The sequence below is a fragment of the Bubalus kerabau genome, chromosome 10 (genome assembly GCF_029407905.1).
Source record: "Bubalus kerabau isolate K-KA32 ecotype Philippines breed swamp buffalo chromosome 10, PCC_UOA_SB_1v2, whole genome shotgun sequence".
Taxonomy (NCBI): Eukaryota; Metazoa; Chordata; class Mammalia; order Artiodactyla; family Bovidae; genus Bubalus; species Bubalus kerabau.
The window spans coordinates 49,528,901-49,556,117 of record NC_073633.1 but is presented as its reverse complement, the minus strand read 5'-3'; the positions used below and the strand labels follow the sequence as shown (position 1 = coordinate 49,556,117).

Here is a 27,217-nt window from a genome sequence, read left to right as displayed (position 1 = left end):
TCTTTACCTAAAGCTAGGTGTTGAAGGAATAAATATGACTGAGTTTGTGTTCATGGTCTTCCCCTATTCCTGGTTCTAAGGACTCTTTTTCCTCTTGCTGTAGAGATATTGGGTACCAAGAATTAAAAGACACCTGGAGATGTTAAAATGATTTATATTAGAAAGATGTTAGAAGAAATTCATTGGGCCAAAAGGAGCTGGAAAAGAGTCTTGAGTGGGGAAAGAAGAATCAGTGAAAGATGAAGATTTTCATGGAACATGTAGAAGGAAAGAGAGATTTAGGGGGAAACTGTGGAAATTGCTATGAAGAGGGGGACTGGACATGGATTTTCCATGAAGTTCTAATTAGCAAAGATTCCTCCTAAGTCCCTGGGGCCCACGTACTGTATTTATATGCTCATTTTATATTCTTCTATATACAGAATATCCCTCCCTCCAAAACTGTGTTTCAGAATTCATAAATCTGAACTTTGAGTAAGTCTTCAGAAGTAAATGAGTGATGTTAAGAAGAAAAACTGTCCAAGTCCCAAAAGGCAAATGCCTTCCCTGTCATGCCAGGGTCCTTTTTTTAAGTCTTCGTAAGGGTCATCTGAATTCAGAAGGGTGTAAATTTGTTTGACCTACTAAATGTTGTTGTGTTGTTCAGTCACTAAGTCGTGTTCAACTCCGTGCAACCCTGTGGACTATAGCCCACCAGGCTCCTCTGTCCCTAGGGTTCTCCAGGCAAGAATACTGGAATGGGTTGCCATTTCCTTCTCCAGGGGATCTTCCCAGACCAGGGATCAAACGCAGGTCTCCTGCACTGGCAGGTGGATTCTTTACCACTGAGCCACCAGGGGAGCCCAACTTACTAATTATTTATTAGAATGTTTTACCATTTTATAAGTGTAAAATTTAAACTTTAAAGAAAACTGCTAATGCGAATGTTTTTGCCTACTGCCATGGAAAGAACTGTCTCCATTCTACCACTAATTCGTATGTTGATCTACCCCCAATATGATCATATTTGGAGATGGAACATTTGAGAGGTTACTTTATTTAGGTGAGGTTATGAGGATGGGTCCCTCGTGATGGGATTAGTGGCTTTATAAGAAGAGACACCCTAGAGTTCACTTTTGAGGATATAGGGAGAAGATGGGCATCCTTAAGTCAAGAAGAGAAATCTCACCAGAAACTAGACAAGCTGACATGATGATCTTAGACTTCTAGACTCCAGAACTTTGAGAGAATAAATTTCTGTTGCTTAAGCTACCTAGTCTATGGTATTTTATTATGGGAGCCTGAGCTAAGACACTTATGGAGAATAATTTTTGAGCTGTAGAAACACAAATTATTTCTGAAAGTAGAAAAGAGAACCCCAAAGATAATGGTTTATTGTCCTGTGGTAAATAAATTAGTTTTGTATTAGTAGTCTTATTCTTAAACATTCATTTTTTGGTTTTACTAACTAAATATTCAGTATATTCCCTTATCATCCTTAACTGGCTTCATCATCATTTTGATGATTTAAAAAAAAAAAAAAAACTTTGACCCACAATCACTATGTATTTTTATAAGAATTGTTATATTAAATTGAAAATGATACTTTTGACAGTGAAGAGAATCTTTAGGAATTATGCCACCTGTTGTGTAATGTATTTCACTTTGGTATCTCTTTGTGAGACTTCAGTAAAAATTTACTTCTTGGAGAAATAATTCTAAAGTTCATATAGAACCACAGAAGACCCCCAAATCAGATCAGATCAGATCAGTTGCTCAGTCGTGTTCAACTCTTTGCGACCCCATGAATCGCAGCATGCCAGGCCTCCCTGTCCAACACCAACTCCCAGAGTTCACTCAGACTCACGTCCATCGAGTCAGTGATGCCATCCAGCCATCTCATCCTCTGTCGTCCCCTTCTCCTCCTGCCTCCAATCCCTCCCAGCATCAGTCTTTTCCAATGAGTCAACCCTTCGCATGAAGTGGCCAAAGTACTGGAGTTTCAGCTTTAGCATCATTCCTTCCAAAGAAATCCCAGGGCTGATCTCCTTCAGAATGGACTGGTTGGATCTCCTTGCAGTCCAAGGGACTCTCAAGAGTCTTCTCCAACACCACAGTTCAAAAGCATCAATTCTTCGGCGCTCAGCCTTCTTCACAGTCCAACTCTCACATCCATACATGACCACAGGAAAAACCATAGCCTTGACTAGACGAACCTTTGTTGGCAAAGTAATGTCTCTGCTTTTGAATATGCTATCTAGGTTGGTCATAACTTTCCTTCCAAGGAGTAAGCGTCTCTTAATTTCATGGCTGCAGTCACCATCTGTAGTGATTTGGGAGCCCCAAATAGCCAAAGCAATCCTGAGAAAGAAGAACAAAGCTGAGAGCATAATGCTTTCTGATTTCAAACTATATTACAAAGCTATAGTAACCTAAACAGTATGTTACCAGCATAAAACCAGATACATAGAGCAATGGGGGGGAAAAAAGAGCCCAGAAATAAACTCATGCTTAAATGGTCAACTAATATTTGATGAGAGCCAAGAAATACTCAGAGAAGATAGTCTCTTCAATAAATAGTGCTTAAACATTGGATACTCACATTTAAAAGGATGAAACTAGACCCCTATCTTACACCCTTCACAAAATTAAAGATTAATTCAAAATATATTAAAGATTTAAATATAAAACCTGAAGACTCCTAGAAGAAAATAAGACTCCTAGAAGAAAACAGGAGAGGAAGCTCCTTGATATTGGTCTTGGCAACAATTTTTAAAATTTGCCATCTAATCACACTATGTCAAATCACAAAACTTTTGCACAACCAAAGAAATGATCAACAAAATGAAAAAGTAGAAAATATTTGCAAATCATATATGTGATAAGGGGTTAATATCTAAAATATTAAAAAACTCATACAACTCTACAGTAAAAATACAATTCAATTTTTGAAATGGACAAAGAATCTGACTATATTTTTTCCAAAGAAGATATTCAGATGGCTAAAAGGTACATAAAACAGTGTTAAACATCACTGTCACTGGGGAATGCAAATCAAAACCACAATGAGCTATTACATCACAACTGTTTGGATGGCTATTGTTAGCAAGACAAAAGTAAGTGTTGAGGAGAAAGGGAACCTTTATACATTGGTGGGAACGTAAGTTGGTTGCAGCCATTATGGTAAATAGTATGAAGGTTCCTCAAAATATTAAAAATAGGACTATTATATGATGCAGCAAATCTACTTCTGGGTATATATCTGAAGGAAACTAAATCACTATGTCACAGAGATATCTGCACCCCGCCACGTTTATTGCTGCATTGTTTACAGTAGCTAAGACATGGTAACAACCAAGGTGTCCATCAGTGGATGAATGGATAAGGAAAATGTGATATGTATACAAACACACACACACAGTGAAAGAGAAAGGAAACCTTGCTATTTGTTATAGCATGAATAAATCTTGAGGGCATTATGCTAAGTAAAATTTCAGAAACGTGAAAGAAAGTGAAAGTCACTCAGTCATGTCAGACTCTTTGAGACCCCATGGACTATGCAGTCCGTGGAATTCTCCAGGCTAGAATATTGGAGTGGGTAGCCGTTCCCTTCTCCAGGGCTTTTACCAACCCAGGGATGGAACCCAGGTATCCCTCATTGCAGGCAGATTCTTTACCAGCTAAGCCACAAAATTTCAGGAAGAGAAAGACAAATACTGTATGATCTCATTTATATGTGAGCTCTTAAGAAAAAAGCCTCGGACACAACATATTTGTGGTTACCAGAAGTGGAGAGGGGGGCATAAATTGGATGAAGGTGGTCAAAAGGGACAAACTTCCAGTAATAAATAAATACTGGGGGTGTAATGTGCAACATGCTGATTAGTTCACATCGAATCAGGATCTCCTGCATAGCAGGCAGATTCTTTACCATCTGAGCCACAAGGGAAGCCCTAGTTAACATCAATGTATGGTATATTTGAAAGCTACTAAGAGAGTTGATCCTAAAAGTTCTCATCACAAGGAAAAAAATTTTTTTAACTGTATGAGATGATGGGTATTATCTAATCTTATGGTGGTGATCATTTTACAATATATACGCATGTCAAATCACTGTGCTGTACAACTTAGATAATGCTGTATGTCAATTATATCTCAACAAAACTTTGAAAAAAAAACTTTTTGGATGTTACACTGTGATTTCTTATGTATGTAACACTATGTTGGCACTGACCATGAGGTAATTTGATTATATATAAAGTCTTCTCCAGATTTTGTTAAATCTGAGTTCAGGTTAATATTTGAAGTCCTTCTCCCTACAGGCCATGAGAAGGAAAAAGCACCAGGTAATATCTGATTGCTAGAAGGAAATTAGTTTCTCCCTTCCTTTTCTTAGGATTATTTGTTCATGCAACCTATTACTCTTTTGTCACCCTTTTACTATAATACTTCTCCCTGTGGATTGTGGTTTCTGATACCACAAAAAAATCTAGGTTTTATGGATCAAGGCTGTTCTTGCTGTCTTTTTCATCAATATTTATCCACTCAGAAAATATTCATTGGCTTACAATATATATTAGATATTCTTCTAAACAGGTATCAATTCTTACCCTGTCCTCATGGAGATTACATTATATTGGGAAACACCTGAAATAAACAAACAAGTAAATACAGTATGTTGGATGATGATTAGGTGCTAGAGGGAAATTTTTTAAAGCCAAGAGGAATGAGAAGTGCCAGCAAAGAGGATGAGGAAGTAAGTTGAGATATTAAGTACAGTGGTCTGTGGGAACGTTACATTAAGCTGTTGGAGTAAAACAATTTTTGGAATTGAGGAACTAGCAAAGCAGAGGAAGAGCATTCTAGGCAGAGGAAACAGGAAGTGTAAAGGCTTTGAGGCTAGAACACGCTTGGTACATTTGAGGACTAGCAAGGAGGCCATTGTGTGACATGAACAAAGGGGAGAGCAGTAAGACATGGGTCAGAGGAGAATGGGGGATGATAAACAGGTGGTGTTATGGAGCCTTGTCCATCATTATAATTTTTAGTTTTTGGTTTCTATGAAATAGAAACTTTGGGGAGTTTTTAAGAGGGAGCTTTGCCATCTAATGTTTGAGAAGAATCACCACTGTATTGAAATTAGACTGGATGAGGGGCAAAAAATGAAAGCAGGGAGACCAATTAAGAAGCTATTGCAATAATTTAAGTTCAAAAACATTGTCACCTTGGACAATAGCAGAAATAGCTGGAGTGATGAGAAGTGGTTAGCTTCTAGATATATACTGAAGTTTGCTCATCAATTAGATGCAGGGTCTGAGAGTGAGAAGACATATAGATGACTCTGTGATTTCTTTCTTGAGTAACTGGAAGGATAGAGTTACTACCCTTCTGAGCTGTGAGAACTACAGCAGGAACCACTAGAAGGTCAAAAAAGTTGCATTATGAACATGTTAAATATGAGACACCTATTATCTATCAAGTGGAGATTCCCCAACAGGCAGTTAGCATATGAGAGTGGAATACAGGTGAGCAGTCCTTGCTGGGAATATAAAGTTGGGAATCATCAAGGCAATGTATTTGTATTTAAAGCCATAAGAAAAGATGAGCTCAGTCAGGAAGTAAGTATAGATAGAGAAGAGGTCCAACTCTGAGCATCTCACTATTTAGCACTCTTCAGCAGTATGTGAGCCGTGAAATTCCAGATGTTCAAGCTGGTTTTAGAAAAGGTAGAGGAACCAGAGATCAAATTGCCAACATCCACTGGATCATCAAAAAGCAAGAAAAAACATTTATTTCTGCTTTATTGACTATGCCAAAGCCTTTGACTGTGTGGATCACAATAAACTGGAAAATTCTGAAAGAAATGGGAATACCAGACCACCTGACCTGCCTCTTGAGAAACCTGTATGCAGGTCAGGAAGCAACAGTTAGAAGTGGACAGGGAACAACAGACTGGTTCCAAATAGGAAAAGGAGTACGTCAAGGTGGTATATTGTCACCCTGCTTATTTAACTTATATGCAGAGTACATCATGAGAAACGCTGGGCTGGAAGAAGCACAAGCTGGAATCAAGATTGCTGGGAGAAATATCAATAACCTCAGATATGCAGATGACACCACCCTTATGGCAGAAAGTGAAGAGGAACTAAAGAGCCTCTTGATAAAAGTGAAAGAGGAGAGTGAAAAAGTTGGCTTAAAACTCAACATTCAGAAAATGAAGATCATGGCATTTGGTCCCATCACTTCGTGGGAAATAGATAGGGAAACAGTGGAAACAGTGTCAGACTTTATTTTTCTGGGCTCCAAAATCACTGCAGATGGTGACTGCAGCCATGAAATTAAAAGAAGCTTACTCCTTGGAAGGAAAGTTATGACCAACCTAGATAGCATATTGAAAAGCAGAGACATTACTTTGCCAGCAAAGGTCTGTCTAGTCAAGGCTATGGTTTTTCCAGTGGTCATGTATGGATGTGAGAGTTGGACTGTGAAGAAAGCTGAGCACTGAAGAATTGATGCTTTTGAACTGTGGTGTTGGAGAAAACTCTTGAGAGTCCCTTGGACTGCAAGGAGATCCAACCAGTCCATTCTAAAGGAGATCAGTCCTGGGTGTTCTTTGGAAGGACTGATGCTAAAGCTGAAACTCCAGTACTTTGGCCACCTCATGCGAAGAGTTGACTTATTGGAAAAGACTCTGATGCTGGGAGGGATTGGGGGCAGGAGGAAGAGGGGACAACAGAGGATGAGATGGCTGGATGGCATCACCAACTCGATGGACATGAGTTTGAGTGAACTCCGGGAGATGGTGATGGACAGGGAGGCGGTGATGGACAGGGAGGCCTGGCATGCTGCGATTCATGGGGTCACAAAGAGTTGGACACGACTGAGCAACTGAACTGAAGATGAAAAAGAGGGAGCAAAGACTGAGGAGGACTGACTCATGACAGAGGAGGGAAATCAAGAACGTGTAAAATCCTGGAAATGAAAAGAAGAAAATGCTTCAAGAAGAAGGGAGTGATCACTTTGGAACTACCTATCCATCCAACAAGATGAACATTGGGAAGTGACCACTGAATTTTGTAGTGGATGGCTAGTGGTTCTGATGAGAGCAGAGCTGTTGAAATAGTGGAGGGGATATCCCAATAGGAGTGGATTTAAGGCAGAATGCAAGGAGAGATTGGAGATGTGAAGATAGACAACTCTTTCCAGGGATCTTACTATAAAAGGGAGGAGAAGAATGAGTCAGTGGCTAGAAGGTGAAGTGGGATCAAGGTGGGGGTTGTTTTTAAGATGGTAGGAAACAGGAGTCATGCAAACATGAGTCTGCAGTATGTGATGAACTGGGTTTAACTAGGATGGCGGTTACCCATTTGAGTACACTGAAGTAAGAGAGGTAAGGAGGATGAGAGTATGAAGGAGTGATAATAATGATGAGCTATGGAATCTGAGCTAGATAAGAAGGAGGGAGGGTTGGAGGGTTAGAGAAAAATTGATAGGATCAACAGCTTGTAGGTATATTGGAGAGCTGCTGGAATTAAATCATTCTTGGATGGGGGGAGATATGCTGAAAGGTCAGTAGAGGATGATCAGGTCAGAAAGGAGAAAGGGTCATTGTTGATAGTAATGACCATCCCAGGAAATATCCGTGGGGGTGGACAGTGGAAGCAGGAGAGACCAAGGCCACTGCAGGGCTGAGATGCTGGGTGGGCAGGACACAGCTCTACAGCCAGTATGTACCTTGCTGCTTTACTGAAGTATTCAGAGCTGTGTCTATTCTGACTCATCCATTAGTGCCTTTGCCCTATGAGTTGTTAAATATTTTGAGGGTGAGTCCTGAGTCCAAGAATTGAAAACCTCACCACTGTGAACGCGATATTTACAAGCATTGGGCTGGGATATTTGGAGAGCACAATAGTGGGCTACAAGTCATCAGGAAGGGAGGATCTGTAATGACTGCCTGCTGAGGGTAGAAGGAGAAGGCTGAACCTCCAAGCTGTCCCTTGCCCGAGCCCCCAAGGATACTCCTAAAGGGTGGGTGCGGCACTACAGGGTGAGAAAAAAAACCAAGGCAAAAGATTTCTCGAGGAAGACAAAAGGCCCTCAAACCGAGTACAATCCAGAACAAATTAAGCCAGCTTCACAATTTTGCCTTGGACCAGCCCAACCAATTGAACCCGGTCTGTAAAGAAGCTGCATCTTGTGGCTCTTAGGATGCCTGATTCATACCTGGCTATAATTCATTTCAGAAGCCCCAGTGTGGCTGTGAGTCAGACAGAAATCATCAGCCAAACTACTTAGCCCAGCAAAAAGGACCTGTTTTCCTCTGCTTTTGTTAATGTTTCCTTGATTGATTCCTTCCTCCTTTTCTCCTCCAGCCTCACTTATCAGTCAGAGCCAGGATAAGTACTATCTAAGAGATTTCAAGGTTCTCCTGGTCCTGCTTTCCTTTACGATAACAACTGGGCCCTGGAACCAAGATCTAGAGCTTGGGTGGGTAAAGAGGGGGGAGAGGGGTTGCTGTGCAGGTGAAAGAGCTTATGGAAGACCAGGCCCCCTGACTCCCCATCCATCTTGAAGCAGATTCCCAAGACATGCGGCCTCTCCACCTCACACAAAGCAGCCTTGCTGGAGACTGTGGCTTTCACCACATGGTGACTCAGCTCTCTGAAGGATGGGGAAAGACTGTCTGGGACCGTCAACCACACAGGCACCAAATAACTCATGTTGGAGGAGACCAGTCATTTCTCCCAAGGCCTTTTATACCACTGACCCATAGCCACTGGCCCAAAGGCAAGTAGTACCTGCCTCCTCCCCATTCTTCAATACCCAAACATCAAGCCTGTGTCATTCTCTATCTTCCACAGCTTTATGCTTCCTTCTGTTCCTCCACAGTCAGTCTCTCTCTCTAAACCCTTTACCCATTTCCAGCATGCCCTCTGGAGCCACCATTTCAGACAATGAGTGCTTCAATATTTTCTTCTCTATAGTGTTCTTATCAACTGAAGCCTACCTTCTCCCAAAGGTGTGCGTTTTCTGACTTCCATCTCTGGTGGAGGCTGCCATTTCTCCCACACTCCCCGAGACAGGACGCAGGGGTTGGGGCCAGGATTCACCTGACTCCCTGGTGCTGCACAAACTGCATCAAAGTTTATGCCACTTGAGGTTACCATTTTCTATCTCCTACAATCACTGAAGACCTAGACGTGTGTTGTAGACATCTTCTCACCATGCCAAATCCTGACCTAATCCTGAGACGTTTAAACCTATCCGTGGATGACCATCACCAATACACTAGTGGTTAGTTCCTTGACATTTTCAAGTCTCAAAGCTGAGCTAGTTATGGTCTGAAAATCTTTAGCAACAAAGGATACCAGACCTTCAAGTTCTCTCACTACATCTGCTCTTCAAGAGATGGCCAAGCCTAAGATTCCTTCCTTTCATCCTAATTCAGTGCTAGTTAAGCTTTAACAAGCATCAGAATCACCTGGAAGACTTGTGCAGCCACAGATTGCTGAACTCCAACCCCAGAATTTCTGATTCAATGGGTAGGGGGTAGGGCTCAGGAATTTGCATCTCTAATAAGTACCAGGGAGATGTTGACACTGCCAATGTGTGGACCACACTTTAAGAACCAGCGTCTTAATGTATTGGGACACATTGGGAACCAGTGATTCCCAAATTATCTTCATGTTAGAATTACCTTGAGGGAGCCTCAGAAAGTATGGATGTCTGTGCTTGCATCCCATGCCCCAGGATTGTAGTTTAATTCACCTGAAATGTGGCTTGGGCATTGGAGTTTTAGAGATCCTCAGGTGGGGCTTCCCAGGTGGCACTAGGGGTAAAGAATCTGTCTACCAATGTAGGAGACGTAAGAGGATGTGAGTTCAATCCCTGGGTTGGGAAGATCCTTTGGAGGGGTGCATGGCAACCCACTCCAGTATCTTGCTTGGAGAATCCCATGGACAGAGGTGCCTGGCATGCTACAGTCCATGGGGTCACAAAGAGATGGACACAACTGAAGTGACTTTGCACACAAGCATGCACAGGTGATGCTATGTATAGATAATAGCATCTGGAAATCACTGGTATCAACATCTTCTAGCCTCCCTACCCCTCCTACTCAATCTGGAAGATACAGTTAATCATCCAAACTATACCTCCCATCTTCTGTATCCTTGCGTCAGCGTTCTTCCCCAGGGACCCTCAAACCTGGGTCAGTTCATTTCCCCACTGCTCCTAAACACCAGATATCAAATGTGGCTGGAGAAAACAACATAGCCCCTCATTTTCTGGCTCATCCTAGCTGTCCTCATTAACTGATCTTTTAACTTAACCTTGGTTCTCTCTAGACATGGAGACTAGAGATAATCACTAGTAATCCCCAAACTGATAATCCCCAAACTTCACATCCCAATTTCCCTACGTAAACTCCAGATGACCTCACCTCCAACTTCATCAAGTAAAATTGCTTCCATCAGGCATGCTCTCTTTCCATTGTATACTCCACTCCACCCAAATAACACAGTTACCTGTGGCCACTTGCTTTTTATCCTTTCAGCTTAGATGACGTATTCCCACTCCAGTTCAAGGTCAATGTCTCTATACTCCCACACAAATTGCCACACTTCGCTGGCATTTACCTTGATATGAAGGTGCTCTTTCCATATATCTTCAACCATCCCTTCTCTGCTAGCTCTGGACCCCCTGCTTCAACTCTTACTCTCTCCAGGCTCGGACTGTCCCTCTTTTCTTTTTTCTCTCTCATACTTAACCCTAGGTTCCAATTATCAGCTCTTGCTGTTCACTGATGGCTGATTCAGGGCAAGGAGTAAATTCTTCCAAATGTCTTCAGTAAAGGTTTTTGGATTTGGTATTTAGAATTCTTTATTATTTTTTTTTTGTTTTTTTTCCACGTGAAAAGGAGACTCTGATTGCACTGTCAATACCACACTTTTCTTTATTTCTAGAAATTGACTTCTTTGCTCAGTATGCTAGACACTAATGAGAAAGCTGTCTCAGAAGCATATAGCATTATATTAATAATGCTCTTGCTTCCAGCATGTATTTAACGTTCGACAAAAGGCAGGCAAATAGCTTCTGTCGGCACAAGGAAAAAACAACAAATCCATCAACCATTAGGGAAACCAATTGTCTAGGGATTGAGGGTCTCCTACACACATGGTGACAACCCCAGCCAAGGCAGGGGGGAAAATGAAGGAAAATGAAAAAATACACACACCGGAAGCACAGTACAGGAAGGAAATTGACAAAGCAACAGAAGAGTGCTGTGTGTTTTGTTTGTTTGACTGTTAAATCAAGCTGGGTTTAGGAAGTGTCCTTGGTACTGTGGCCCAGGTGGCAGACTGGGGCTCCAGAGCTGGGTGATAAACAGTGGTTATCTTTCACTGTGGATTTGAAAAGCCTTAACACTAATTTATAAAGAGTACTATTGTTGCTTCTATTCAAAATAAAAAGCAGGTCAGGAGGAAAAAACAGAGAAATCTTTGGTACTAATTTTCCTCTTAACATATATTTAAAATAAGATTAAACATTATATTTACATAAAACCACATATTTTACATATAATGTTAATTATATTTATATAAAAATTTATTGTAATATAAAAACAGTTGACATCAAAAGCATGATACTTAAAAGAAAAAATATTGCTAAATTAGACCTTATCAAGGATCCTCTGGAGAAGGGAATGGCAACCCACTCTAGTATTCTTGCCTGGATAATCCCATAAACAGAGGAGCCTAGTGGGCTAAAATCTATGGGATCACAAAGGGTCAGACACGACTGAGTGACTAACACTTAAAATTATAAACTTCTGGGACCTCCCTGGTGGTCTAGTATTTAAGACTTTGCCTGTCAATGTAGGGGGTGCAGATTTGATCCCTGGACAGAGAGCTAAGAACTCATGTGCCTCGTGGCGAAAACACCAGAACAACAGAAGCAATATTTTGGCAAACTCAACAATGGTCCACATCAAAAAAAAATTTAAAAAAACTTTTGTGCTGCAAAGACACCATTTAGAAAATGAAAAAATAAGCCAAAGACTGGGAGAAAATATTTACAAATCATATACCTGTAAAGAACTTGTATCCAGAAAAAGTAAAGAACTCTTAAAATTCAATGACAATAAATAAATAAATCCAGTTTCTTCAATGGGCAAAAGACTTGAATAGACATTTTGTCAAAGAAGATGTATGAATGGAAATCAGAATATGAAAATATGCTCAATATCATTGTTCACAAGGGTAACACAAATTTAAACCACAATGAGATACAATTACACACCCATTAGAATGACTAGAATCAAAAAGATGATACCATATGTTGGTATGGATATGGAAAAATGGAAACTTTCACGCGTTGGTGGTTGGAATGTAAAATGATATGGCCACTTTGGAAAGCAATTTGGCAGTTCTTTAAAAAGTTAAACATAAACTTGCCATATGATCTAGCAATCTACTCCTAGGAATCTTCACAAGAGAAATGAAAGCATATGTCCACAAAAAGATACAGATATCAATGTTCAGAGGAGCATTATTCATAATCGCCCAAACTGGAAAATTAAAATGTCCATCAACTGGTAACTATGGTAAATATTTATGAACAAGCTATGGTAAATCCACACAATGGAATAATATTCAACAATAAAAAGAACTACTGATTCATGCTACAACATGGATGAACCTCAAATACATGGTCCTAAGTGTCAGAGGGCAGACACAGAAGACTATATTGTATGTCTGCTTTCATTTGTATGAAGTGTTTAGAAAAGGCAAATTTGTAGAAGGAGAAACAGATCAGTGGTTGCCTAGGGCTAGAGTTGGGAGTTGTGATGCCAGTAAATGGGCATGAGGAAAATTTTTGAGGTGATAGCAGTGCTCTAAAATTAGATTATTTTAATTATACCCTGATAAAGCTACCTTTCAAAACACTTAACAATTCATAATTCTTTAAAATACCAGTAAACCAAATTTTTATTTTTAATTCTTAGAAATAAAACATGAGTAGAGACTTTCAGAGATGGCATAAGAAATAATCACCCCTTGCCCCAAACCCTGATTGTCATGGACTACACACAGAGAAAAGGCTTCCAGGAGCTGTGTTTGGCCAACCTGATATGAGGAACTGGTGTCTACACCCAGATTGGAAAGTGTGCATTCCTCTGTTCCACTTACAAAGGACAGGAGACCCAGTGGCCCAGACAATCCACAAATTGGATCATCATTCTTGAATAATAAGGTAGCTAACTCATTTTTTTGCCAGACACCAGTTATTTTTACCATCATCATATATTAATTATTGTTAAAGCCTGTCTTATTCATCCTTAAAGGCCATCAAACAACATGGACTATTAATAGATGTACCACTGGGTATTGGGTTGGCTGAGAAGTTCAAGTTCTTCCATAAGATGTTATGGAAAAACTCTTACCGATCTTCTCAGCCAACCCAGTATTTTCTTGTCTGGGGTTGCACTGAAAGGTGTAAGTGAAGCCCAGGACTTCTACATCCCCTGGGCATCCTTCGTGCACGAGGCACTTAGGCTGGAGAGCCACACCACCAAGATGAGGCAGCCTCCACACTCAAAGAATTTGGAACCTGGCTGGGAAAGAGAGCTCAGAGATAGCTAATAAATAGTAAACGATAAAAGGCATTGTAAAATCAGGTTGAAAACCTCAAAATGTAAGACAAGGGAGTTGCATCCCTTCCTTGTTCCAACTTGAACATTTGACCACTTTTTTTTTTTTTTTCTGACCACTTTTTTAGAGAAAAATCTGGGTAGCTGGTATATAGGCTGTGGTTGAGTAGCTTAAGGATTTGCTATGGTTCTGTGACAACTACTTATTTAGTGATGGTTTCGGGTCTGTTTTATAAGTTGTATGAATGACAAAATTACTGCATTTCCAAGTCAAGATCTCATCAGTAAAGCTGAGCCAAATGTGTGTGTGTGTGTGTATGTGCGCAGCTGCAAAATTTTCTTTCTTTTTTTTGCTGATACACTCAGTTCTGCAAAATGACAATGCTGATATTATGAGAAGTAAAGTCTTTCTGTTATGATGGCTAAAAAGGGCACAAGGCAAATTTTCCAGTACTGTGCATGGGCACATTAGCTTAGTTAATGCTACTAAATCAAGCAGAGGCCCTTGGTGCTCAGTGCTGTGCTTGAGTTTCTAAATAAAACCCAAATCTACAAAGTGAAGGCAGGCCACCATCGTGCATACTGACCTTCTTGATCCACACTGTGGTGGAGGGCATGGCCTCATGAGTGATTCCTTTCCTATTGGACAGTCACCATGACTTTTGAATAAATATATGAATTGAACACGTTAATGATGGTAGCCTAGGTTTTTGTGGACCAATTTGTATTCAGCTTATATGGGTTCCTATGGTCTTTAAAATAATTAGCAACTTGTGGAGATATGAGTCATTGTTTAACACAAGGTCAGGATTGAATATGAAGTGAAATGAGGTTTGAATATGAAGTGATGCAAATTTAAAATAATATCTTCACCATCTGTTCTCTCTTCTTTGTATCATATTGTATTTATAGACCTAATGACTCAGATGGTAAAGAATCTGCCTGCAAAGCAGGAGATCTGGGTTCAATCCCTGGGTTGGGAAGATCCCCTGGAGAACGAAATGGCAACCCACTCCAGTATTTTTGCCTGGAGAATTCCATGGACAGAGAAGTCTGGTAGGCTACAGCCCAAAGGGTCGCAAAGAGACGGACATAACTGAGCAACTAACTCACAAAAATGAAAGTGGCAGCATCATATCTAGGCATTACTAAGCCAATCCTTTGTCCATGTGAATGGTTTCTGGGGTTAAAGGGTCCATAACCATATTCCTGCTTTTTCTCTTTGCTCATGAACCAGCCTAAAAGATACTCCCCCAAAAGGAGTTGTCTGCATTTCCAAGGCCTAGCTCATATTTGGCCCCACCCTACCCCCACCTCCTGGAATGTCATACACTTAACTCATGTTCCAAATTACATTATGAGATGTATTTCATTAGAACCATCATCAGGAGTTCCTTTTAGCAATCTTGTTTTGAAATGCAATACAATGTAAAATATTGTAATCTTATTAAAAATGATGCTTACCTGACTGTTTAACTCTGAGGAGAAAAAGACTAAGTTAGACCTTTATTTTATGTGACATGCCAAAACAAATTCAAGTGGATAAAAGCATTAGACATACCAGTCCATCAAAACATAAAAATAGTAGAAGGAAAGATGACTAAATATGTGTCTGAATTATGAATAGAAAAGTCCTTTCTAAAGTTGTAATCAATAGAAGAAATCATAGAGGAAAATACTGAACTGACTACATAAACAGCAAAATCCATATATAAGTAAAATTATTAAGTTAAAGAGTAAACAATAATGTATTATATATCTTCTTATATATAATGGAATATTATTCAGCCATAAAAAAGAAAAATCCTACCATTTGCAGCAGCATAGATGGATCTTGAGGGCATTATACTCAGTGAAATAAGTCAGACAGAAAAAGACAAAGGTTGTATAATCTCATCTATATGTAGAATCTGAACAAGTTATACTCATAGAAACAGAGTGAAATTGTGGTAGCAAGGGGCTGAGGAGAAGGGGAAGTGGTGAGATTTTGTTTGAAGGGCACAAACTTATGATTTGAAGATGAATAAGTTCTAGAGATCTAATATAAAGCAGGGTGACTTTAGTTAACAATACTGTACTTTACACTTGGAGTTGCTAAGAGCATTTTAAATATTCTCACCACACACATGAAAAGATAATTGTAAGGTAACAGAGGTATTACCTATTATCATGGTAGTCATTTCACAATACATATGAATATCAAATCATCAAGCTGTATACCTTAAATTTATACAATGTTATATGTCAGTTATATCTCAATAAAGCTGGAAAATATATTTAACCATATGAAAAATAAGTATTTGTAGTAGAAAAGCAGGATTCAAAATTACAAGTGCAGTATTTTTATGCTTGCTGCTGCTGCTGCTGCTAAGTCGCTTCAGTCGTGTCTGACTCTGTGCGACCCCAGAGACAGCAGCCCACCAGGCCCCGCCGTCCCTGGGATTCTCCAGGCAAGAACACTGGAGTGGGTTGCCATTTCCTCCTCCAATGCATGAAAGTGAAAAGTGAAAGTGAAGTCGCTCAGTCATATCTGACTCTTTGGGACCCCATGGACTGCAGCCTACCAGGCTCCTCCATCCATGGGATTTTCCAGGCAAGAGTACTGGAGTGGGTTGCCATTGGTAAAAATAAATCTTATCCATAGAACTAAAGATAAGAAAACATACCCAAATGTGACTATAGTTCATGTTTGGGTGCTGGGACTGTCGGTGGCTTTTTTCTCTTCTTTCCTATGTGATGTGTGTGTGCTCAGTTGCGTCTGACTCTTTGGGACTCCATGGACTGTAGTTCTGCCAGGCCCCTCTGTCCGTGGAATTTTCCAGACTAGAATATTGGAGTGGGTTGCCATTTCCTACTACAGGGGATCTTCCTGACCCAGGGATTGAACCCACATCTCTTGAATCTCCTGCACTGGCAGCAGATTCTTTACCACTGAGCTACCTAGGAAGGCCTTTCTATGTGGACCAAAATGTAATAATGATCTTTTATAGTATAAAATTGTTGTCAGCCTTTTGTTGAATAATTCATGCAACAAACTACTGTGTGCCAGGCCCTAAGAGGCTGGTTGGTGGAGATTTCAAAATTGTCATAAGACTCATCCTGGAGGAGATCCTAGTACAGGATAGGATAGTACAGGTGAGGAAGAAGGAAACCCATGATTAAAATATTTAATCACACCCACCCCCCCCCCCCCACACACATATATATAACCACAGGACTTCCCTGGTAGCTCAGTGATGAAGAATCCACCTGCCAATGCAGAAGACATGGGTTTCATGTCCTGGTCCAGGAAGATACCACATGCTGCAGAGCAACTGGGACCATGCCCCACAACTATTGGGCCTGTGCTCTAGAGCCCCGGGAGCCACAACTACTGAGCCCATGTGATGCAATTACTGAAACCCCTGTGCCCGAGAGCCCGTGCTCAGCAACAAAAGTCACTGCAATGAGAAGCCTGCCCACTGAAACTAGAGAGTAGCCCTTGCTCTCCACAACTAGAGAAAGCCTGTTCAGCAATGAAGACCCAGCACAGCCCAAAATAAATACATAAAACTATTAAAATAAAAATTAAAAAAATCTAATCACAAGTTCCTCACAAGAAGAGGCTGGGGGCTATTGGTGCTATTAGGTCCCAGAGGCAAGGTAACTCACTCAGGCAGGCTCTGAGGGGAGGAGGCAGCAAGGGGTCTGTCACATGCATGCATGTTAGGTCTCTTCAGTCATGTCTGACTCTTTGCGACCCTATGGACTGTAGCCCCACCATGCTACCCTGTCCATGGAATTCTCCAGGCAAGAATACTGGAGTGGGTTGCCATGCCCTCCTCCAGGGGATCTTCCTACCCGGGGATCAAACTCATGTCTGCCTGCGTCTCCTGTATTGCAGGAGGATTCTTTACCAGGTGAGCCATCTGGGAAGCTCCTGTCACATGAGGGCCACCAAATAATGACACATGGTGATGGAAGGCTTGAAGGAGGGGTTAAGTATCCCACAGAGTCCGATGGCAGCATCTTCATAAGGGTGACTGTTGCATGAGATGTATACCCAGAGGCTCCTAGGATGACTGGCAGGCTTCTGGCTTACCAGTGCTGGTGTCCTTTAGAAAGAGAGGGATCTCATTTGGAGCTTGTCCCCAGTCTTGGCCCTGTTGAGTTCAGTGTATCTGTGGGCTGGGCTAGTGGAGATCTATGTGGAGTTTGGGAAAGAGAGCTGTGCTGGAGATAGAAGCAGAGGTTTTAATTGTAAGTTTGGATGAAGGACCCAGGCAGGATATGGAGAGTGAGAAATAAAGCAGAGTCCGGGACAGTGCTCAGAGGGAAACGAACATCTAATGAGGCACTTGTTAAGAACTGCTCAAGGAACGCAACCCAGGAGACAATGAGGTCTACAAGCCAAGGGGGAGGGAGCTGCAGTCATGCTGAGTGAAAAGGGCCAGAGAATGAGAGCTGAAGGGCCACTTCAGGAACCAGAACTCCTTATCCAAACTGTGTATGAAGGGGAAGCAAGGCAGGAAGAGAAGCTGGAGAGACGGGGAAGAAGATGAAATCTGGGGAGAGCAAAGGGGCAGTGTGATGTGAAGGCACTGGGGGATTCTGGAGTGTGTTCCTAAAGGCAAGAGGAAGCGCCTGCACCAGAGGTTAGGGTAGCAGCCTCGAGGCAAGCAAGACATACCTCCCCAGGCTGCCCGGATTTAAGATGTTACGGGAGACAGGCAACATTCAAGCGACTGCCTGAAGAATAACTACCCTTCCCTTAACCTTCTTCCAAACTTACCTCATGGTTACAGAATGTAATATGTCACCTGGATGGCTGCCAACAAGAGATGCCTGACCCTCTGAAACTTGAGCCACGAGCTCACCTAAGCTCAGATAGTGTCATCACCAAACAGGTCCTAGTCCCCTGTTACATTCAGTCACACCTCAACTGTTCTGCTGCCAGACCCATGAAATGTCATCTCTTCTCAGCCACCCTGGACCCCTGCCAGTTCAATACTGTCATCCTAGAGCCTCCAACTCATTTATTTATCTATCTTCCCAACAGAAAAAGCAGTGTCCCTTTAAAGCATAAGTAGACAAAGATCTGCTCACTTCGAGTGTGCAGACCATGATTTCTGGGCAAGGCCAGTAACAGCAGGACTGCCACACTGGGGGGCGGGGCATGGGGGGGTGTGGGTGTAGGTGGGGGATGGTGGGCGGTGTTGGGGACCAGAGGCGGGGGTGGGGCAGCAGCCCTGATGTGCATTCTGGTGCTCCTTGATAGCTGTTTGCATCCTTCTCTTGACACTCACACTGTGTGTCTTGTTCCCCTGTGTGAATTGTAGTCCCTTGTAGGACAGTGGGGTTAAATCTACTTCTCTGTCAATCTCAGCACACGGTACTTTGTGCAGCCCGTCCCCTTTCCCCTTCTCCCTGCTCTGAATCCCAAGATGATGTATGGAACTTGAGAGGCCATCTTGAAGTCAAGAAGTGACAAACATGGGGGAGGGGAAGGTCAACAGCATCACCCAGTCTCTATCTATGATCTCACCAAGCTGCTGAATCAATGACAGCAGCCAGCTAACATGATCCTTTGCTTTATGAGAGAAAATTATTTTTTTCGCCTAAGTCCCTTGTAAGTTAGGTTTTCTGTTTCCAGCAAATAAATGTAATTTACCCAGCACCCATTCCCCCACCTTCTTACTCAGAGACTCCCAGCTTTGTTGAGCTCTCCATCCCTCCCCTATACAGCTAGGTGCCCCAGGTAATGCCGATTCCATCTCCAGTTCCAGGGGTGGTGTCCACAGGCCAAGTGCAACCCCATCTCCTCTGCTAGTGTTGAGTTAAGGAACCAATGAGACATGGAGGCTGAAATCTGTTCAGGCTTCTGGGGAAACATTCTGATGGTAAAGTAGCAAGAAGACCTGTCTCTCTTCCTCCTTCTTATGAATACTGCTGTCTAGGTTTCATAACCGAACTGTTGTAATCGTCTTGCCACTCCCCTGAGGACGATGCCAACGCAGAAGGTGGTGGGTGAAAAGACAAAAATGGCCTGGATCCTTATACATGTTGTTGCCCCACTGAATCAACCAGCCTCGAAGGCTGCCTGCTGCTTGCACTTCCTGAGCTGCAGCAACGTCATTCTTTATTCTTCAAGGGAGTTTGAATTGGGGCTTTTGTCACTTACTCCTGGAAGTATCTTTACAGATAATGAGGGTATTTTAAAAGTTTTGCTTGTGACTATCTAACTTGAGCTTTTTATAAGAAAAGGTAGATAAAGCCTCAGCCTGTGTGTTTATTAATAGCATTTTCCAATGTTGAGTATGACACTATTTCCTCCCTCTTGAAAGTTTAGCTACAGAGAATGGTTTAGATCAAAATGTATCCTGAAGTGAATGTTAATTTTATCGTGGTCAACTTGACCCAGCCAGAAGAATGCTCAGATTTATTAAACTTGTGTCTCTACGGAAGGCAGAGAAATTGAGCCAATAATAATAGATTATCTTCTCACTGATGGGGCTTTAGGGGTCAGTGAGCAAGTGAGAAATAACATGCTCACTTCTGCAGAGACTTGAGGAAGAGAGATCAATGATCTCTTCCTCAAAGGAGTTGGGGCTGCTGCAGCTGGAATTCCCTGATCCCCAATCCTCTCCCAGTTCCCTCTGGGACCGTAAAGATGGGGCCCCTGCAAATTATCTGTGGTTGGTACAATTAATACTAATCAATTAGTGCTGATAGTTAATACTAGGTCTCAGAGTCATTTCATCCCTAGGAGAGGAATGCTTTGAAACTTGCTGGGTTCATGCACCTGGCGCAGTGCCTGACACACAAAAGGCACTCAAAACCTGGTGTTTAATGGGTGAACAAGGGATGCCAGGCAAGTAGTACCATTTCTATACCCTCCTCTCCTCCACCATTAATCCAATAAATTGTCTCTTTGTTTAAATATGTACATTGCTACATATAGCTGAACTATGCACGTGGTTTAGGGTGACTTGGAGTAGCCTGCCTGGACTCACTGAATTATTTCAGAAAGATTCGCAGTATAATGTCTTAATCTTCTGAACCAAAAGCTGAGGATATTTTTAGAAGCTATGGGCTAGAGGAAGACCCTTCACAAAATATTGCAACCCAGAATTTAAATAAGCATTGCTGGCTCTGGTTTCTAATTCTGTCATGCTCTTCTGGGAAGACCTCTGTGTAAGACTCTCAGTTTTGCCCCAGAAGGAACTGGAAATGTTTGAGGTACATAGCCACGTCTCTCCCACTTGTGGTGAGATAATCTGGAGTGTGTGTTCCCAGATAAAGATATCAAATGCCCACCTTGCTTTGAGGCTCCCTGCAAGATGTATCTCCTTAAATGGCTAAAATCTTTCAATTATTCTAATTTCACACTTGCTTAATAAGCAGTATTTCCAGACATATATTTCCCACTTTCAACTCTGAACATAGTCACGGGGGCTTGATTATTTTCTCCTTTTTTCAGACATGTGCCCTTCTGTGGATGCCCAGGATCTGTCACAGTGAAGCACAATACTCAATACATGTTTGCGAAATTAATGAACAAACTGCACAGATAACTAGAGTAGGAGGACACAGGAGTTCACCTCATATGTAAGACAACGCATCTGACAGAGATTATAACTTACAAATTTGATAAGAAACACTGCAAAGGAAGGGAGGCTCTGAAAGCAGGAAGTAGAAGGGTGTTCAGTCTTAAATATATCATGATAAATATAAATGCTACTATTTTCTGTTTATCCTATACACATAGGAGTTGCTGGCATGGTATTAGATGCTACATATATGACATTGCATTTCATTCTTATAATGACCTTGTATAGTAGACACTATTGTTGTGATTCTAAAGATGAGATACTCAGGACCCAGATTAATCTTCCTGTAGTTACACAGCTATAAGTAGTCTACCATATGCTTGACCACTTTATAACCTGGTCAGGGTGACCAGGGTCACCTTTTAGGGTAATTCTAAGAACCTCATCAGATCTGAAAGAGGAAAGAAGAGTAGAGGGAACATGGAATGAGATAAACACTGAAAATATTTCAAAGCTGCTAAAGTCTCTTTGACATGCTCAGTCACTTCAGTCGTGTCTGACTCTGTGACGCCATGGACTGTATGTGGCCTGACAGGCTCCTCTGTCCATAGGATTTTCCTAACAAGAATACTAAAGTGGGTTGCCACACCCTCCTGCAGGGGATTGTCCGGACCCAGGGATTGAACCTGTGTCTCCTGCGTTGCAGTCAGATTCTTTACCACTGAGCCACTGGAGAAGCTTTGGGTACTATTAAAATTCAGGCAGGCATGGGCTTGGCTAATATTTTGTCTGCTTTCCAATGAGATGTTTTCAACTCCCTATTAAAAATGCCTCCAGTGCTTTGATCTAAGCCAACAGAAATGATAGATTTATGTATGACGAAGAAGGATGCGCGGTGAATGATTGCTCTGTATCGCAGTGTTGTTGCAATGAGACGAGCTGGGACCTGGCGCTCTGCTGCAGCGCTTGCACCTGGACACACTTCTCCTTGAGCAACAAAATGGGACTGAACTAAATGGGGCTAAAAATAACTGCGTGCATGTTCAGTTAGGGCAAATTCTGAACAAAAGATTGAAAGAGACCAAAAAACCCAGCTGCCACTTTTGAAGAGTTTGGAGCCAAAAAAAAAAAAAAAAAAAAAGGCAAGGTACTGCACATGCTCCTGAACTCAACATCCCCTACGAGGAGGGAAAAACACCTAAGACACGTCTCCGAACTGACTCCTGGAAGCACCCCTACCCTCACCCAATATAAGGAGCAAGCTTGTCACCTCCTCCCCCCTACACTTAGGGAGCAAGCAAGCAAGGGTATCTGTTACTTGGGGCCCCAATAAAGCCTTGCGTGAATCTCCTGTCTGGCCTCTAGTTGACCTCTATTGGTTAGGGAAGGCCAAGAACCCTGGTTGGTATCAGTGACAGCAAGTTTGCTTAATCTTCACACAGAAATCCCCATCCAGCTCAACAGCTTCACTCAATAGAACTTGGTGTTCTGAACTCTGTACGAGGGTTGCCTCTTGCTTCCAGAATGCCCCTCAATCCAGCCACCATCAGCCTAAATCCTGCTCTTCCTTTAATGCTAGCTCAAATCCTATCCTCCATTCTAGTTTGCAGTGATAATTCTAACACTTAACATTTACTGAGCCAGACACTATGCCAGACACTTTTAATTATTATTTAGTTGCCATAATAATGCTATGTAGGAGAAACTACTATTAATCTACAGACTTAGAAAACTAAGCCTCAGAGCAATTAAATAACATTCCCAACATCATACTGCAAGGAATAAGTAGAAAAGTCATCTCTTTTTGTCAGTTAACCATATTTAAAAAAAATTGATTTCAGTTTGGTGTTGAATGGATTCTCTTGTGCTTTATTTATTAGATGGTTGTCTTTAAGACACTGAAGTACCTAGAGTCAAGGAAATGTATCCACTCGCAGTAACTAATAGAGTAAATCTCACATGAATACATTGCCTTTTAGAATTTTTTTTGCTAAAAAGATGTCTTCTTTGCATGGCATTATTATTTCTTTCAATACTCGGCTAATGCCCTAATTCCTCAATGAGGCTTTACAATGCAGGTTAATAGCTGTGGAGTGGTTTTAATTTTACCACAATAGATAGCTGTGATGATCTGGGAAAGATTCAAAAACTTTAAGGCATAGTTTCTATAATAAAAACCACTGAAATCCTGATTTTAAAGAATATCTAATGGCATGGATATAGTTGATAAAAAAGCATAGAACGATACAGAATACACAATATTAAGTGAAAATTTAAATTATGCACTTATAGATACATATTTTTTAAGCCGTGGAAATAAGTACACAATAAATGTTAAGAGTGGTTAGCTCTAAGTGGTAGAGTAATATGTGGTTTTCATTTTCTTTTCTATACTTTATTTTCTAATTTTTCTGAAATGAGCATGTATTGCTTTTAATATCAGAAAACAACAAAAATTCACTCTCCAATAAAAAGTACTAAGGCTCTTTGGGGGAAATGGCTGAGTCCATGTCTAAGGCAGGAAAAGAACAAGGTGAGCTTTGACATACTGCTGTTTCAGAAAGTATGGGAACACTCCAAGACAAATGGGATTGTGTCAAAAGGTTCCAGGAACTGGCCCAAAGGGCTCCCACTGACTAAATTTAGAACAATGAGAGCATCAGAAATAATAATGACTATAATTAATAAGTTAATAAAAAAAAGGAAAGAATATATGCTGGATAAGAAATATTGACATAATGATAGTTAGAAAACATTGTTTTGTAACTTCTAAGTAATATTTGATTACGGCAAGAAAGATCAATGGATGCTAAAGCTATCAGGTGAAAGGTAGTTGAGAGACTAGATAATATCATTGTACAGACAGAGTATTTATTTGCCAAGAAAGAGGATGTTCCTTTAGCAAGGGAGACATTTAGCAGATCTTACCATAGCCAAGGACTCCAAGTGACTCCTATGCTCATTAAATCTTGAGAAGTGCAGTCTTAAACCATAAGATAGATAAGTGTGCAAAGGTAAGTTTCTAATAATTTTCCTTTTCAGAGTGTGGCGCTTCTCAAACCCTCCTGGACACAGAAATCACCTGGAGAGCTTTAAACACCACTGGTGCCTGAGTCCCACTCCCAGAAATTCTGATGTGATGGTGTTGGAGTGCTATCTGGACACTGAAATTTTTTAAAGATCCCCAGGTGAGTATAGGGCTTCCCAGGTGGCGCTAGTGGTAAAGAATCCACCTGCCAATGAAGGAGATGCAAGAAACATAGGTTCCACCCCTGGGTAGGGAAGAGCTCCTGGAAAAGGAAATGGCAACCCACTCCAGTATTCTAGCCTGAAAAATCCCATGGACAGAGGAGCCTGGTGGGCTACAGTCCATGAGGTCACAAAGACTTGGACATGACTGAGCACACATACTTAGGTAAGTATACTGTGCATACAAGGTAGAGAAGCACAGCCCCAGAGAAATGCTAAGTTACTTTGCCACACATTAGAGTCACTCAAGGAGATTTAAAATATTCTGATGCTCTGAAAAGACGCTGACTTAATTGTCCTGGGTGTTTTCTGGTGGCAGATATTGTCAGGCTGGTTGGGTAGCTCGGTCATGTTAACTACTATCCACTTCTCTCTTGCCTCTGTCCACCTCTGAGTGGGACTGTAGCTGGGACTTGCCAGCCTTCTCTGCAGCCTGGGTAGCTATGTGCTTATGTTCTTGCCAATGGAATGTGAGTAGAAGTATGTACCACTTCTGAGCTGGCCCCATACAACATTTTAGGCTCCTCCATACTCATCCTCCTCCCTTCCAGTTGGAAAGGTCATAACCTGAATGACCTTGGAAGACATGTGTAGAAGAAGGCTCTTACCAAGAGTTCCTACATGGAGATAGGACGAACCACCTGCCCACCTGACACTCCCAACATGAAGTGTTCTGTGAACAGACACAGTCATCAGAGTATCTGCATTATGTGGGCACTTTCAGCTATTTACCAAAATCAGATATCACCTTTTCTTATCTTTGTAATACCCAAGTGAGGCAAGTATCACTAGGCCCAATTAACTATGAGGAAGCTAAGACCCTGTCACTTAGGTAGAAGGTGGCAGAGAACAGGCTTCAAACCAAGTTTTTCTTAAACAAAACCCAGGTTCTTAATCACATACCATGTATTTTCCCATGGAGGAACACTTACAATTGGAAAAAAGGAAGAGTTGATAGATCCTGTAGTTAAAACAGAAAACATCCGTGCTTTAAAGACTTAATGATCAATTCTGCATTTGATGCCTTGTTGCTCAGTAATTTTTAACTGCATGTTTTTGCCTCAGCAACCAGGTTCCCCTGACTGCTTCTTTTTCACATGTGTCTTATATGTTCACATGTCTGTTCTATATGCTGCCACTGTGTTAGTCTGCCTAAAATAAAGACCTTCTCCTTCACTTCCATCTTTAAAACCTACCAGCCAAAGTTCAAATTTCTCACCTACTCCTAACCTTTCTTTTCCTACACAGGCACTTTGCTCCAGCCAAATTTGCTTATCTCCTTTAAAAACTGATTCCCTGGTGGCTCAGAGGTTAAAGCATCTGCCTGCAATGCAGGAGACCTGGGTTCGATCCCTGGGTCGGGAAGATCCCCTGGAGAAGGAAATGGCAACCCACTCCAGTATTCTTACCTGGAGAATCCCATGGATGGAGAAGCCTGGTGGGCTACAGTCCACGGGGTTGCAAAGAGTTGGACACGACTGAGTGACTTAACTTTAACTGATTCACAAACTTTCACGGTAAGAAGGAACTTTAAGGTCAAGTAATTCAACAACCATCTGTATCAGATGGTTGTAACATCTAACTATTGCTATGTAACAGACCATCCTAAAACTTGGAGTTTTAAAACGTACTTATCATTCTATGAGTTGATTGTGTGGTTCTTCTGTTGGTCTTTCTTGAGACCACTCATATGATCCTATTGGCTGGCGGCTGGGCTGGACTGGAAGTTCATTAAGGCCCTTCTCATATGATTGCCGACTGTATGCTGTCGCCTAGGGTGCCTCCAGGCTCCTCCATATGGGCTCCATCCATGAGATGTCTCTCTCATCCTCCAGGCTCTTCCATGTGGCCTCTCTCTCTACAACAGGATAAACTAGAATTCCTTACAGCTGGCTTCCAACAGGAGAAAAGCAGAAGCTATTGGACCTTTTCACACTTAGGTCTGTACCCAACACAATGTCACTTCTGCTACATTCTCCTGGCCAAAGCAAACCACAGGGCCAGTCCAGATGGACTTTATCTCTTGAAGGGAGGAGTGGCAAAGAATCTGCGACCATCTTTAATTATCCATGCGGTCTTATCCCTTCTACATATGTCCTCCCCTTATTCTCCCCACCTCTACTCAAGATTCCTTCTCAGCACAGTCACATTATAGTGTTTCAGGTGGGTCCCAGGGCTGGACTTGCCTATACTTGAATCCCAAATCTACCGGCTACCTGTGAGCTTCAGCAAGTTACTCTACCTCTCTATACCTCAATTTGTTCAACCTTAAGTTGGGGGATGGAGGGCAGGGTGGATATAAATCCTACGTCATAGGATTGTTGTGAGAATTAAATGAGTGAATACAAAGTGCTGGAACATTGTTTGTCTTTAGTAAGTGCTTTATAAGTGTTATCTGTTCCCTGTGGCTCCAGTTGGTAAAGAATCCTCCTGCAATGTGGGAGACCTGGGTTCGATCCCTGGGTTGGGAAGATCCCCTGGAGAAGGGAAAGGCCACCCACTCCAGTATTCTGGCCTGGAGAATTCCATGGACTGTATAGTCAATACGGTCACAAAGAATCAGATACAACTGAGCTACTTTCACTTATTGTTGACGGTTGATCTAATTTTTCTTAGTTGGCGCAGAACACAGAGGAGTCAGGCTGGACCTGGTGTTTAGGCTCCATGGCAGAGGGTATTAGAGGAAGAGATACATACAATCCCTAAGGTGCCATCTTTGCACCAATATGACTTGACTTAGTTGATTATGTGAGGATTATTTCAGGCAGGGGAGGGCATTTCTGTGTTTCTTTCTCAGCTTCTGAAAGTG

The 27,217-nt window shown here is 41.7% G+C and overlaps 1 protein-coding gene and 1 long non-coding RNA gene across 4 annotated transcripts in view; one reads left to right on the top strand and one right to left on the bottom strand.

Annotated features, from left to right (window-relative positions):
• GNG2 (G protein subunit gamma 2) overlaps positions 1–9,443 on the bottom strand; it is a 155,940-nt gene extending 146,497 nt beyond the window's left edge. Inside the window, exon 1 of one of the 2 annotated variants that reach the window (XM_055537640.1) lies at positions 8,987–9,443. In XM_055537640.1, the coding sequence (XP_055393615.1) occupies positions 8,987–9,146 (160 nt within the window). In that variant the 5' untranslated portion in view covers positions 9,147–9,443. The remainder of the gene's footprint in view (positions 1–8,986) is intronic. The other variant, XM_055537645.1, reaches the window with a different exon arrangement.
• The window catches only part of LOC129621327 (uncharacterized), a 51,456-nt gene that overhangs the window by 1,859 nt on the left and 22,380 nt on the right, over positions 1–27,217 (top strand). For both annotated transcript variants that reach the window (XR_008699223.1, XR_008699222.1), the window contains exon 2: positions 24,202–24,347. This is a non-coding gene — a long non-coding RNA (uncharacterized LOC129621327). The remainder of the gene's footprint in view (positions 1–24,201; positions 24,348–27,217) is intronic.